General features: G+C 40.6%; 1 protein-coding gene across 1 annotated transcript; it reads left to right on the forward strand.

Annotated features, from left to right (window-relative positions):
- The first annotated feature begins 12,891 nt into the window (after positions 1 to 12,891).
- Positions 12,892 to 14,162, forward strand: LOC106423645. The gene is made up of 2 exons (XM_013864423.1): positions 12,892 to 13,984; positions 14,071 to 14,162. Exons 1-2 carry the CDS (start codon positions 12,892 to 12,894, stop codon positions 14,160 to 14,162), a joined length of 1,185 nt encoding a protein of 394 aa, XP_013719877.1.
- The last annotated feature ends 2,267 nt before the right edge of the window (positions 14,163 to 16,429 follow it).

The following is a 16,429-nucleotide window of genomic DNA, read 5'->3' on the forward strand; positions in this document are numbered from 1 at the left end:
AAGCATTTCGGCATTGATCTCAGCAAGTACAGCGTCAACAAAGAGGTTCAGTACCTTGACATCAAGTACCTTATGGCATGCCACATCATGCGTGATGAAGAGACCTACAGTTTCTTTGACAAGGAGGGTACCCAGCTGTTCACCAAGTTGCCAAACCACGACATCACCAAGCTCAGTGAGTTCGACAACATACGGTTCCTTCCATCACCCGTGCTCCTATGCACTGATCCTCGCGCCGCTGCGCCTGACGCGGACATGGACGATGTCGAGGACATCACCCCGGACGCTGACCCATCTTATGACCTCGGGGAGCTGGCAGATGTGACGGATGATCAGGCTTACCGCCGCTGGATGGTTAACTCGCAGTGCAAGAACAACAGTCTCATGCGACGGATCCTACCCCTCATCACCGGTGGCTGCATCGCCAAATGCAACCAGAGAAGATCACCGGAAGCGCAAACCCCACGAACACACCGTCCCGGCAAGGAGCCAATAGGAACAGCAACCTCAACTGAAGCGGTCCATCGCTCGCGCAACAGGCGTTCATTTGATCCGGCCGAGAGCGGAGAATCCGACTAAGTCCGCAAGGATCTTTCTATTCCATTGTTCTATCCACCTGAACTCTTTATTTTCTTATGTTTATGATTTGTGTTGTTCTTTGGCCGACCTCGATTTGGTTTCACACCAGGGATGGTGTGAACTAAGAGTTTGGGGGAAGCACTTGTGTGCTGATACTTTTCTCTATGTTTTTATTTCCATGTTTGTTTTATTGAGCCAGTTTAGGATCGAGTCAGCTAAAACTCTTGTGGGAATTAGGACCTTGTGATATATTCTTTTAACCACCTCGTGCTCTAACATTCTTATGCAGTGACCTTAGCAGTGATGAAAGACCCACACTTGGACCTGGAACACCCTCTGACTTATCTCATTTAATTATCCAGAAGCTCTCATCCGATCAGGTTACACTGGGTAGACTCAACTCCACCTAACTTGAACCTAATCTTGACTGAAATTCTTCTTGTTATGGGCACTAGATCAGGGAAACGAGATCAACGCTCAGGGCTTCTTACTCTTTTTACCAATCTTGCTGATCCTGAGTGGCTAGCTCATCTTTAGCTAGTTCCAACCTTGCACCTAAGCCTTTATTTTCACCCTCATGCACTCTGTTTTTCAATGTCATATGTGCAGATATGTGCAAAAAGGTCGGAGAGGATAGGATTGACGCAGCCCCTTACTCGTTAATGCCTTACATTCAGAGAAGAGAGAGCGAGCATAATGAGAACAGTTGGCAAGATCAAGCCCCAATAAGAAGAACAGTCAAGGGTGCATGATCTAACCAGAGGAACAATGGCGACCCGTGAGAAACAAAAGGATAGACCACCAGTGGCCGCAAAACATTCACCCCGATACCTTTCCCTCGAAACCCCATTCATTTTGTCAGCCAAATATATATATATATACAGTATGCTTTTATTTATTTTATGATGGAGATGGGGAAGGTAACTTCGGAAGATACACGCCACTGGGAAGGGTTGGGCAAGGAGTTGGTACTGATTTTTGAGGAATAAGAAAAAAAGTCAAGAGCTGGAGAACAGTCATATGATTGACCCGAAGTGGAGAACAACCACATCCGTGAAGCAGAAATGAGTAAGGGTTGTGGACATCAATAGATCCGTCCTCTCTTGCTATTTTGCGCGATACCCTGCATACACTCAAATAAGGTAGCCCCTAAACACTCTCTGCTCCACCATAAAACAGCCTGTTCCTTATTAACCCGTCTACCCTGAATAGTGTCTGTAATGAGAAGCTCACGCTGTTCTTAATTGATATTTAAAGAGTTTTGTCTCGATAGTGTGACCTTTTCAGGTATGAGATAGAGAGTATGGAGCTGATTCTCGAACAGCGATCGTGGGTGTTCTGGTAAGGGTGTGCGGTCTAAGTCTACAACTTGTATGGTTCAGAGATGTGTGGTAAGAGTATGGTTATTGAGGACAAGCGAGTTCCCACTCCTTCAAACCTTTCTCCCTAATCTTGAGGCTTGACCTTGTTCGAGGACTAACAAGGATCTAAGTCTAGGGGAATTGATATACGATGTTTCTAACACCATTATATGTGTGCTTTGAGCTAAATCTCAGTCCTAATTCTGTGCTTATTTGATATCATTCCAGGTTTGGAACAGCTGAAAGATCAAAGAAGAGAGATCCATGAAGAAAGATGCTATTTTGGGATACCCGATGCGGAACAGCCGATCAGACTCCCGAAGAGAACAAGCGGCTGACTGTTCCCGATCATTAAAGAAACTTCCAATTTCGGGAGTTTGCCCTAAATTCTATCTCTCCTCACTTCTCCATCAGCGCCTCCATATAAAAAGCCTATCCTATCACTTCTAAAAGGGACACTAATTTTTGGCAAGAAACCTAGAACTACCTTGCCGATTTAGCAACTTGTAAGGGAGAAGGCTCCATCTCTCACTTTCACGAGAAGATCATCCTAAACCCTTGTTCTTCCTACTCTATTTTATATGCAATATTATTCAGCCATCATGTCTGTGTCATCCTGCATTATGATTGAGTAGTCAGCTAGCTTGCTTAGGGTTTTAGGGTGTCTATCGCATTGAACTAAACGCAAATAAGTGATCTTAACTGTTCTTCATTCATATTGATCTTATTGCTTGCATTGAATTGATCACTTAATGTTCGATCTTAAGTTTAATCACCTAGCTATCCGCTTAGGAGATGAATTAACATATATTGAATGAGCTTCATATCCCTAATCAGCGAGAGTAGATATTAGGGTATTAAGTGAACTAATCGAACCTATCCTCTAAGGCTCGCGATCGGATCTTGTTCCAAGCGATAGCTTAGGAATCGAGACCAATCAGCGAAGGGGCCAGTTCCACGATAGTGGACTGTCCTAGCCGAGCGATCCGAGTTCTAGACTGCATATCATCGCATTTGAATAGTCGTTTGGTTTAAGCTCTGACACCCGATGAATAACCCTAAGCTGGCTTTCATTAAATCGAATTCTATATCTAAGTGTTCTTGTTACTCGTGTCACCATTAATATTTAAAACTCACTTGTTCTCAGCTTAACATTGAACTCAAAAGAGTAAAGAGTAAATTGGTCATCTGGATTGAATCTAAAATTACTACAATTACCACTGTTAACTTGACAGTAGCAAATATTCATTTTTAGTATATTATATGACCTCTACTCCATCTGAGTTTAAGACTTTTATTTTCCCAATTCCTTTCACATCACTCTAGGTATTGTTTGCCATGAGAACCTTTCCATCGTCAATGTCTTTGTAATCAAACAAGACATCTCTCTGAGGTGTGATGTGAAACGAGCACCTGGAATCGAGAACCCACTCTTGTTTAGAATCTAGTGGGCTTACTATTAGGACTAGTGGTTGTTTACGTTCTGAAACCGTATTCGCTGAATCACTAGAGTCTTGCATCATGTTTTGCCTTTGAGGACACTCACGTTTCCAGTGACCTTCTTTCTTGCAGATAAAACAAGCAGTTTTGCCATCTCTGTTTGCTCTTGGCCTGGACTTAGACCGTTGATCCCTAGACTTTGATCTGCCTCTTCCCGAACGGTTGTTGTTGTTTCCTCATTCATTCCTCTTATTAGATCTTCCCCTTGACTCAACATAGAGTCCTTCATTTGACTTTCCACCTTTCCCTAGCAGACCTCTCTGCTTCAACTCAATTTCCTTGGAGTAAGCCGATTAGACAACCTCTCTCACAGTGAAAGTATCTTTCCCAGTGCCATACTTCAAAGTATGAACTAGTTCCTCATAAGGTGGTGGTAGACTGGTAAGCAACTGAATTGCTTGATCTTCATCGCTTACATTAATGTTGGGACTTGCTAGATCACCAATTAGCTTTAGGAAACCATCCATGTTTTCTTCGATACTCTTAGACTCATCCATCTTGAAACTTGCAAACTATTGCTTCAAATAGATCATGTTAGGCAAAGTCTTAATCTGATAATCACGCTCAAGAGCTTTCCACATCTGATAAGCTGTAGGTTCATGCATCACTTTCCGTAGAATAATGTCACTAAGACATGTTCCCAATAGATTCTTGACTCTTGTATCTTTTGCTACCTTCGCAGTATCAAGAACCGGATCTGTTCCTTCTTCTGCCTTCTCTGAGGACTTGTCCAAAGTAGCACCTTCCTCAAGAACTGAAGCTAATCCTTGGATCTCCAGCTGACCAAGGAGTTTGTATTTCCACATACCAAAGTCTCCTTTTCCATCAAACTTTTCCATTTCGAAACGGCCTCGTGTTGGCTCCATCTCGATCCCTTCTCGATACAACTCTCCACAAGATCCCAATCAGTAGATCTACGTGAAACCAACAGATACCAAGCAAGCAAACCACAACTCTGATACCACTTGTTAGCTATTTCTGCTTAACCTTGGTTCAATTTCAGGTTCAAATCTCAATCTAATTCGTTCGTATGTGTATGCAGATGATCAACTACGCAAGATATCAAAATGCAAACGAGATTGTTCACCCGAACTTCGTTTCCTACTGTCCAGGGAGGGATCGGTACCCTCAAGCTTCACCAGAATCAATACAGAGCTTCGGTAACGTTTATACAACAAGATCTCGAGAGATCTCGATACTCCGAAAGAGTCTCGTGCTGTTACCTCCGAAATATACCACAGATAATCAGATCCTCGGCTAGATCAACGTCGGAGACACTTCGCCGTCGTCTCCTGTTGAAGTAGCTACCGGTAAAGCTCTCTCTCTCTCTCTCTCTCTCTCTCTCTCTCTCTCTCTCTCTCTCTCTCTCTCTCTCTCTCGATTATCTTCGTTGAAGCTATCGTCTCTCACTACTCTGTTTTGCAGATAATGATCGGGATCATGACGACGATGGCCGTTATAAGCTCATGCTGACTTAGCACACCCGTGTGGGCTTAAGTGACGAGACGGCCCAGTTTTAACACGAGCTTCTGCTGAAGAATGTGACGTGGTCCGCTTCTGAAAGCCCAACTTTTAGAAGTCCAGAAGACCAAAGCCCACAACTACTCTAACTGCTTCATTAACTCTTGGTGTGTGGCAAATATAGTTGTCATAATAAAATATTTACCCCAGCTACCCAACACCCCTTTAACTTGGTATTCACTATTTAAGGTTATAACATTCTCTGATTTCCTCCTATCTCATAGAAAAAAATTCAAGTAAAAACAAAAGACTTATGTTGTCTTACCAACTCTTCCCGACGAATTCATTTGCAAAATTATTAAAATTGTAGGGAGGAATCTTTTCGAAACGTTGGTTCATTCTTGAAGGCTTGGAAGTGATCATAAGGTCTGGTGCATGAAACCACGGTCTTGAAGAGTTGTAACGTTGGACTGGTAATCAATGTGAAGCTACATTACATAATTTTCCTTTACAGAAACCGTGTTTCATGAGGGTCTCAATCTAACAACGCACTGCGGAGATCTTGAGGGTGCCTTCAAACTCTTGGAAGTAAATGTTCTATCCCACAAATTATCAGCTATTGCGTATGGGATATTCAACGTATGCCGAGGACAACAAATCTAGTCAAACTTTTCATCAGTTTTCTGTGAATCACACGGCTGTTAAGTCCAAAAACTTAAGGGAAATGGGAGACCAGTTGGAGTGAACATTATTATTGCACCGTACACCGTATATGGACACATACAAAGTCACCTTCAAATATCTGGATGATGAGGTGATCAATGCGCCATATTTTGTTTATAGGCATGAATATGGTCCAGACATCGACCAGTCCTGCACAAATTTCAGTACTTTTTGCATATGTCGCACGTTTGTTCCATGCTCTAAGCATTTAAAAAAGAAATTTCGGATCCTTCCATTTAATGTACTACTTTTCTAGTGTCCTTTAACTTGGACTGTTCAACTAAGTTAGTGAAAACTCGTTATTGCACAATTTTTTTAATCATTATAAGATTCAGTAATAGAGTTTGAGTCATTATAACTATAGAATTAATCAAAATAAGAAACTTACTTCTTGATCAGCAATGATGATCTATATATGTTAGACATTTTTGAGGAAGGATCCTTTTCCTAAACACTCAAAATTTCAGTCCAAATTTCAAACTTTGAAAAACTTTCACTCATATGTGATATTCGAAACCAACTCATTGTAAGCTCAAGAATTGTGAGCTTGTTCGTTCTGAGCCAAGAGTGTGTTACACATGGTGATGAGTGTGTTACACATGGTGATGAGTGTGTAACATAGTACGTTAAGTTTGTTACGGCGTGATGACGTGTCACAAACTTATGGAAGTAGAAGATATTGCTTTGGCGCGAAGCAAAGAAGATCTTCTGTTGGCGATATTTTAGGAAGTAGAATATTGTCTTTCACGTGTACTTAACGAGGGAACCTAGAAGTGTTTAAGGTTAAGAGTTAAGAGAGTAAAATCTAGAGCAAGAGGTTTGTTCTTGTCGGCTACAGAAATCGAGTGAAAGGTTTTCAGCTTGGGTTTCTGTAATTTAGAGATTAGAAATTGGTCCGTCGCTAGTCGTGTGTCACTGAGCATAAACCGGATTAAATAGATCTAGGAGGATTGTTTAAAAGATTTCTAATATACAAGAAAGTGTTCTTGAAAGACTTGTGTACGGTTCATATTTGTGTGTCTCTGAACTTTCATTTGGTATCAGAGCAGGAAACCTCTGTGGTATCAAGTACTACTAACAGGTTGAGATCCTGCAGATTTCATGGACACCATGAAGGAACTCTTACACATTCATAAGCCTATCATGCTGGACAGTACCAACTTTGGTCACTGGAAAGTGAGGATGCAACACATCATCAGAGGAGTTGATGAAGATGCTTGGATGTCTGTAGAAGATGGTTGGAGTGCTCGTACCGTTGTCTTGGAAGATAAGTCTGTTGGTCCAAAGCCTAAAGACCAGTGGACTGATGGTGAGAAGAAAGCGACTAAGTTCAACTCTAAAGCTCTAACTGTCATATTCTCGTCAGTAGATGTTGAGCAGTTCAAGATCATACAAGGATGTGAATCTGCCAAGCAAGCGTGGGATACGCTCATAAATCACTTTGAAGGAAATACCAGTGCGAGAAGGACACGCCTTGATCACCTAGCCTCCAAGTTTGAGAACCTGAGAATGAGTGATGATGAGCCGATTGATGGATTCATATGCAAGATCAGTGAATTGGCAAGTGAAGCGTCTGTTCTTGGCAAGAAGTATGAAGAAAAGGATTTGGTGAAGAAGCTGCTAAGGTGCTTACCACCACGGTTTGAAGCTTATAAAGTTGTTCTCACACTTGATGTTGACATAGATGAGATGAAGTTTGATCAACTCTCAGGCATTCTGAAGGTGCATGATCTTGAGAAAACCGACCGACAATCTACTAACCAGAAGAGCATTGCCTTCACAGCTGAGTCTAAGGATGATGGTCGAGTCACTAAGATTGAAGAGAATCTGATTTTAATGGCTCGAAACTTCAACAAGTTTGTCAAGCGTATGGAGAAAGGTGGTGGTAGATCCAATGGACGCTACCAAAAGAATGATGTTGAAAGGGACAGCTCTCAGCACTCAAAGCAGGATTCTAGCAAGAACACAAAGAAGTGTCATGAGTGTGAAGGTTACGGCCACTTCAGAAGCGAGTGTCCCCTTGCTAAGAGAAAAGAGCAAAAATGTATTGAGTGTAAAGGCATTGGGCATACACGCAGTGAGTGTCCTAGCTTTCTCAAGAAAGAGAAGTCTCTCATGTGGTTCAGTGACACTGAATCTGAAAGCGACAGTGACGAAGGTGAGCTGCACCTAAACTTCATGACTCTAATTGGCCAAGAAAGTGGAAAAGATTCTAATGCTTACAGCGAGGATGATGATGATCTTGAGCAAGATCTTGAAACTGAGTACAAGACTCTATTTGACAAGTTCTCTGATCTCAGTCATGAGAATCTCGAGCTTCTCAAGGAGAAAGCAATGCTGAAAGCTCAGATTAACATACTGGAACTTGATCAGCCTTCCACCAAGACAAAAGCTTACTCAATTGACCGAGAGTCGGATCAAGAAGTTCTTGCACTTAAGAGAGCGATGACAGAGCAGGAACTAGTTCGTAAGGAAGCTGAAGCACACGTACAAAGGTTGAGCGATCTCTTAACCGTAGAGACTGATCGAAGTAGGCTACTCGAAAGTCAACTAACTGAAAATCACAAGAAGGTTCGCATGCTCTCAGCTGGTACTGCAACTCTTGATCACATACTTACATTGGGACAGTATCCGAGTCTCAACATCGGCTTGGGATATAAAGGATCTACCTCAAAGGCTACTGAAACGAAGTTTGTGAGGGAAGCTCCTAATGAAGAAAAGAAACCAGAAGAGAAAGGGGTCCCTGCTGAAAGAAACGAGAATGTCCTTCCTAAACCAAGAAGACGTGGAAACGGAAGTCATTTCTGTGGGAAACGAGGACACAACGCTAGGTTATGTTACTTTCGAAGACGTCAGTATGAGAGAGCATGGAGGTTGAACTTGTGTTTCACCAAACCAACTGCTTACGGTTGCGTGTGGATAGCCAAACGTGATCTATATCCGAACTACAAAGAGAACACTCACTCTGAACTAAACACCGTTTCTGTTAACTCACACACTGAAGCAGAACATGATCTTGTTTGCAACTTTGTACGAATACAAGTACACACAGAGATCGTTAGTAATGTTGCTTATACCTCTGCTGAAGAAGCATCACAATCTCAACTTCCCTGGTATTTTGATAGTGGGTGCTCAAAGCATATGACTGGAAATGAAGACTATCTTGAGAAACTCGAACTCATCAGAGTTGGAAAAGTTACTTTTGGAGATGGAGGACAAGGCAAAATTCGTGCAATTGGAATAACCTCCAGACCTGATGTGCCTAAACTCTCAAACGTTTACTTTGTTGAGGGTCTCAAGGCGAATCTGATCAGTGTGAGTCAACTATGTGATGAAGGATTAGAGGTTATCTTTAACAGCAAGGAATGTCGCGCCGTTGATGCAAGAAACAATGTGGTGCTGAGAGGTATTCGTTCAGGGAACAACTGCTATCTTTGGAGACCTTCAATTGTGTGTTTTACGGCTACTGAATCCAAACTTGATCTCTGGCACAAGAAACTGGGTCACATGAACACCAATGAGCTTAGCAGACTCGTGAATGCTGAAGTAGTAAGAGGTGTCCCTGATTTGGAGAAACAGACAGAGACAGTATGTGGAGCATGCTGCCAAGGAAAGCAAGTCAAGGTACAGCACAAACAAATTTCAGAGATCAGATTTACACGGATATTGGAACTGGTTCACATGGATCTTATGGGTCCTATAACACCTGAAAGCGTTGCTGGTTAGCGATATATTTTTGTATTGGTTGATGATTTTTCCAGGTACACTTGGGTGGACTTCTTACGCAACAAGTCTGATGCTCTTGAGAGTTTCAGAATCCTGGCTCTTCAGCTCAAACAGGATAAGGGAGGAATCATTCAGATTAAGAGCGATCATGGGGGTGAGTTTCAGAATGAGCAGTTTGATAAGTTCTGTCACAGTCAAGGTATCCGTCCTCAGTATGCCGCTCCGAGAACTCCTCAACAAAATGGGGTTGTGGAAAGAAAAAATAGAACATTGCAAGAAATGGCTAGAGCAATGTTGTGTGGAAACAGTGTTCCATCTGGCTTTTGGGCGGAATCAATCAACACTGCGTGCTATGTGATAAATCGGGTCTATGTCAAGCCAAAGACCAAGACTACTCCTTATGATATTTTCAAGGGTAAAACACCGAATCTGAGCCACATGCATGTGTTTGGATGCTTGTGCTACATTCTGAATGATAAAGAACATCTGGGAAAGTTTGAAGCAAGAAGTGACATAGGGATGTTCCTAGGATACTCAGTGAACAGTTCAGCCTACCGTGTGTTTAATTAGCATACCAAGTTTGTTGGTGACAATGTTAACGTCGTCTTTGATGATAGCATTGGATTCTATGAGGCTCGAGTAACACAGACAATAGACGGTGTAAAGCCAAGTTCTTCAAGACAAGCTGAAAATGAAGCTGAAAATGAAGTGAAGGATGAGTCTGAAGAAGACAACGAACCTGAGATTACCAAGGTCAATCTTGATCAAGGAAAAGTACACCAAAACCACTCCTCGTCAGATGTGATTGGCGGACTGTATGATGAAAGATTTACAAGAAAGAAACAAATCAACTTCAAAGAGATGGTCAAGTTGGCGTGTTTCATGGTGAAAATGAATGAAGTAGAATGCTTTGTGTCACTTATTGAGCCCAAGAACATTCAGGAAGCATTAGATGATGAATTCTGGACTGAATCGATGCACTTGGAACTTGAGCAGTTTGAACGACTCCAAGTGTGGGTATTGGTACCAAGACCAAAGAACGTAAACATCATTGGAACCAAGTGGATTCACAAGAACAAGACTGATGAGGAAGGGAACGTCATTCGAAACAAGTCGCGATTAGTTGGACAGGGATACTCTCAGATTGAAGGAGTAGACTTAGATGAAACCTTCGCTCCAGTTGCGAGACTTGAATCAATACGACTACTGTTTGGTATGGCTTGCAACCTGAGAATCAAACTCTATCAGATGGATGTCAAGAGTGCCTTTCTAAACGGTGTATTACAAGAAGAAGTCTACGTAACACAACCAAAAGGATTTGAGGATCCACATTTTCCGGATCACGTCTACAAACTCAAGAAAGCTCTTTATGGATTGAAACAAGCTCCACGAGCTTGGTATGATCGTCTGACGGAGTTCCTGGTACAAGCTGGTTTTCAAAGAGGTGGTGTGGACAAGACTTTGTTCATCGGAGAAGATGGAGATGATATGCTGATCATTCAAGTTTACGTGGATGATATCATTTTCGGAGGAACGTCTAAGCAAATGGTTGATGACTTCGTGACGACTATGACAAAGGAATTTGAAATGAGTATAGTTGGCGAACTGAGCTATTTCCTCGGACTTCAGATCAAACAACTAACCGATGGAATCACAGTGTCACAAAGTACCTATGCCAAAAATCTCATCAAACGATTTGGATTGCAGACAAGTAAGACTGCAAAAACGCCTATGAGCACAACAACCAAACTTTCCAGAGATAGTGATGGGAAACCAGTTGATGAGAAACTCTACCGAGCCATGATTGGAAGTCTTCTTTACCTCACGGCAAGTCGTCCTGATCTATGCCTCAGTGTGGGAATCTGTGCTCGCTATCAAGCTAAACCGAAGGAGTCTCACATGAATGCGGTAAAACGTATTATCAAATACGTGAAAGGCACCCTTGACTTTGGTCTTCATTATACATTTGACTCTAATGTGAATCTTGCAGGTTTTTGTGATGCTGATTGGGCATGTTGCTTAGATGACAGACATAGCACATCGGGTGGTTGTTTTTTCTTAGGAAACAACATGGTCTCGTGGCATAGCAAGAAACAAAACTGTGTCTCTCTTTCCACAGCAGAAGCTGAGTACATTGCACTAGGAAGTTGTTGCACTCAACTCCTTTGGTTGCGACAAATGCTTGTTGACTACGGTATCACCTCTGCTCCCATGCTTGTTCATTGTGATAACATGAGTGCTATAAATCTCTCTAAAAATCCAGTTCAGCATTCACGTACTAAACACGTGGATATAAGACATCACTTTGTGAGAGAGTTGGTGGAAATGAGGATTGTGATTTTAGAGCATGTCCCAACAGAGAAACAACTTGCGGATCTCTTTACCAAACCACTGGATTACAACACCTTTCTGGGTCTTAGAAAGGCGTTGGGAATCATGGAACTCTGATTAAGTCCTGAAGAAGGGGGAAGAGTCACTGTAAAAATGCTGGACTCTATGCTTTGATGCTACCCCCTCACTAACACCTTGAGTCAACAAGTTCTACTGTGTAAGTTCTGTCACCTCACTCTTGTTATCTCGCTTTTCTGATTCACTGGTGAAGGGCACTCATCTTGAACTGAGATGTTATCCCATTTCACGTTTGAGCCATTGATCACTGCCTGGATTGAATGAGGAAACACATAAGGGGATGAGTGTTACATAAGAGGAAATGTGGGTCACGCAAAAGTGTCAAAGGTAAGGCTCATGTGTAACTTCATGAAAGAGGTATGTGACTCAAAATATAAAAAAAAAGAAATTATATAAAAAAAAAGGAAGGCCCGGAATGATAGATACTCGTTTTGGAGCTGGGTGTTACCCCACTTTGTCTCTGATTTCGATCACTGTCTTGACTGGGCAGGTATGTTACCAATCTCTTGGGATACATATTTCGGAGCAGTGTGTTACCCCACTTTGTCTCTGGATTCCATCTCTTTCCTAGAATTAGAATTGTGTATTAATTGTCTGTTGATAAAACGTGAATGTCTGTGAGTTGGAGAGACAGACACACAAGAAGCCTAACGTGTGTTTCCAGACCATACAGCTGAGTGCGAAAACAGAGTTGGGTTGACTGAATGAACACAACAGAGTCTCGTTTGTGACAGCTACTCGACTGAGAAATAGCTACAGACTTGGGTTGACTCATTGATTTCAATAAAAACTGTTTTGGTAGCTAGATGTGTGGTGAAATCGTTCTTCAGTGACTATACCCCGAGATGCAGGAATCATACCCATCGATGTCTATGTGTATAAGGCTGGCTATCATCACAATTCTCATGACTTCCGTACTCTCATACGAATGTAAGTGAAGTCTATGCTCCTGGTTACATGCATGAGTTACACATAAGTTCTATTGCATCATACACAGTGTATTATTTGCTATTATTTTATTTGAGCCGAGTTACTTTATTTGGGGCTAATGTTTTAAATTGAGTGAAATTAGGTCATCGGTTGTGTCACTCTCAAAAACAGTTTCCGACACATCTAACTCCCAAATCGAAACATGCAACCCACCCGAAGAATCTCCCGATTGTCTGAGAGAGGAACATCTACTCCGGCTCCCTCCGCCGCTGGTCCTTCCGGACCTTCCCGCAAACGAATCTGGAAACAACGGCAAGAGATCACTCCGCCGCCGTCTTCTCCGCCTGCTGCATATACGTCTTCCTCATCTACCGACGACGAGGTTGAAGCCTTTCAACCCAAAGAGCCGCGTTATCAAGCAAGCCGTGCTATCTTCCAAGCACGAAATCAAGAGAACCCCGAGATGCTTCGTTCCAACATCACTCCGTTCTCGAGTCGCTTCGTCATGAGCAATTCGGCTGAGAGGTATGAAAAATTGGCTCCACGTGAGTTTGTGATTCAACAGAGGTTAGATGTGAATGATGTGAAACGGGTGGTAGTTAGGTCGGGTTTGATCTACACTCTGATTGATAGTGATCTGTTTCACCCTAATGTGGTGAAAGAGTTTATTGCCAATTTGGGTACTGCTGAAGATAGAGGAAATGGTGTTGCTGTGTTTCTTCGTGGGTCTATGGTTGATTTCTCGCCTAGCCTGATTAATGCTCTGTATCTGGTTCCGGGATTTGAAGAAGATCATGACTACTTGGCCGCAGACATTGATCAAGTGTGCTCGTTTCTGACGAATAATCGTGTGCAGCGTTGGGAAACCATGAGCTCCAAGTATCTGACCCCGACGAATCAAGTCCTTTACAAGCTAGTGTGCTCAAATTGGATTCCCACCACCAACTACACGTCAATGAACCAGGAACGACTCAAGTTTCTCTACATGATTCATCATCACAGAAGCTTTGACTTTGGTCAGATGGTCTACGATCAAATCATCAGCTTTGCAGCTAACATTAACACTGACAGGTCTCGGAGGATCATTTTCCCTACATTGATTCAGCAAGTTATTGACTATCAACGTACAGTGCTGTCATTTGAAGATGATGAGAAGTATACCGGGTATCCGAAGCTGGTTGTCAAAGACAAAAAGGCAGGCATAGGGCAAGGGGCTTACTCAAGCTCCGTGGATCTTCTGGCTGACATTGAGCGAACCATAGCTGATCTTAAAAGCATTCGGATTCGCTTGAGGAGTAAGGGTGTAGTACTTGTTGAACCTTTTTCTTGAAATCTATGAGTTTCTGACCTTATGTTTTTATCTTAATGTGCATCTACTCAGGGGGAAAATATCCACAGTATCCTCGTCAAACCCCACAGGATGAGGAGGAAGATGAAGTGGAACTGGATAGTGAAGAGAGTGAGAGTTTCTAATGAGTGAATCTATTATTTCTTACTCGATGCACTATGTACTGAACCTAGATATTGTAGTCTGCATCGTACTATTGTTTTTGCTTCTGTTTGATTGTGTGATTTGAAACTCTTAATTTCTTAAGTGTGTGGTGTTTCCGCTTTCTCTTATCTTGTGGTATGATGGTAGACTAATCCTTATGCTTGATATGGAAAATTGTCTTGTGTGTTGAGCTTTGTAGCAACAGGTTGAGTATGTTGTCACATTCAGATAAAAAGGGGGAGAATGTAAGCTCAAGAATTGTGAGCTTGTTTGTTCTGAGCCAAGAGTGTGTTACACATGGTGATGAGTGTGTAACATAGTACGTTAAGTTTGTTACGGTATGATGACGTGTCACAAACTTATGGAAGTAGAAGATATTGCTTTGGCGCGAAGCAAAGAACATCTTCTGTTGGCGATATTTTAGGAAGTAGAATATTGTCTTTCACGTGTACTTAACGAGGGAACCTAGAAGTGTTTCAGGTTAAGAGTTAAGAGAGTAAAAGTTAGAGCAAGAGGTTTGTTCTTGTCGGCTACAGAAATCGAGTGAAAGGTTTTCAGCTTGGGTTTCTGTAATTTAGAGATTAGAAATTGGTCAGTCGCTAGTCGTGTGTGACTGAGCATAAACCGGATTAAACAGATCTAGGAGAATTGTTTAAAAGATTTCTAATATACAAGAAAGTGTTCTTGAAAGACTTGTGTACGGTTCATATCTGTGTGTCTCTGAACTTTCACTCATAATTCTTCTTCAGTTTCAACTTTTGTTGTTGTGATGTATGGAGAAATAACTCAAAAGATTGTAATGAATGTATCGTATTTATATCGTCATATTGGGAAACATAATATTTAGCTTTCGTTATTATATTTTAAGAAAAGTTCTAAAATTTATAACCATTATAGTAGTATGAATATATTGTTTTTGTATGTCAGGTATATTATGATTTAATAAGTTATATATTGATAATATGATTTAATCAAATGATATTTTTTTATAAAATATCAATATTTTATATTTTTAGAAAATAATCATGATATATTTCAAATCATTATAATCTTGCATTGATTATTTGTATATAATATAAAAATATTTGAAAAGAAGATAAGTAAAAATTCCCAAAATAAATAACCGAGGGTACATATGGCCAAAATAAAATTTAATAAAAGACATTTATTCTTGATTATAATATCTTAAACAAGTCTATCACACAAAAGTAAAAGAACTACTAATAACAAATGTATTAAGTTGAGAATACTTTAAATGTACATGTTTTGAATGTAGTGACCGAACAATTAATGAATTGAACATTATCTTAGAGCATCCAAGTTATTGGTTATCTCTTTATAACCCCTATGTATTGTATAATAAATACTTTTATGTTATATTATATATTAGTATAATATACTTTGGAATAAATAATATAGTATTTTGTATATTAGTTTTTATGATTTTTATCTAACCTTGTAGGACTTCAATTTTCCAGAATCATAACACACACCATAAGATGACTAGAATTTGTCGACATGTTTAACAATTTTTCCATATGCAATACAACTCACTCGATCAAGTATGAAATTATGGTCAGTAAATTAATCATTATATAGTTTAATATTTAAATGAATATGCAATGATAATAAATAAAAGAATTTAAAATATACACACTTAATATCAGTTAAGAGGTTACGATATAGATCTGATAGGTGTGGGATTTTCAGCTCCTTTATTATGGATGTATCCCACAAGATTTCCAACGGATATAAGAGTTCCTAATATATCTAATAGAAAGTCTGAAGAATAGTTAGTAAATAAAAAAAAATATCATATGAAGATAAATTGAAAATATAGTGCTCTGACCAAAAGAAGATTTGGGATGAACTAATCTCATGTTTAACTCATTGTATTTTACGAATGAGAATATTTCAGATGTGCTTTTGGGAAATATGAAATCCACACGACTAATAGGATCAAAAATAACATGATCTTGATGACGAGTTACCCTCATAATGCCAATAGAATGGACTACGTTGAAATCAGTTAGAAATCAGTTAGTTGGCCCCATAAGAAAAAAAAATACTACATTAGATTATGATATATGAATGATAGTTTTATTACATATATGACAAATACTCAGATTTTCATTCATGAGAATCATTTGACAATCATAACCAAACATTCCATTCCTCACGGTCAATTTCTGTTTGATTTGGACCCTTACTGAAATGTTAAAGGATTTGGTGTTCAACCCTCCAAAGA

The sequence above is a fragment of the Brassica napus genome, chromosome C9, assembly GCF_020379485.1.
Source record: "Brassica napus cultivar Da-Ae chromosome C9, Da-Ae, whole genome shotgun sequence".
Lineage (NCBI taxonomy): Eukaryota > Viridiplantae > Streptophyta > Magnoliopsida > Brassicales > Brassicaceae > Brassica > Brassica napus.

Coding starts and splice junctions, on each gene's coding strand:
- LOC106423645 (XM_013864423.1), top strand. CDS start 12,892: ATGCAACCCACCCGAAGAATCTCCCGATTGTCTGAGAGAGGAACATCT. Junction 13,985..14,070: donor CATTCGGATTCGCTTGAGGA/GTAAGGGTGTAG, acceptor GCATCTACTCAG/GGGGAAAATATCCACAGTAT.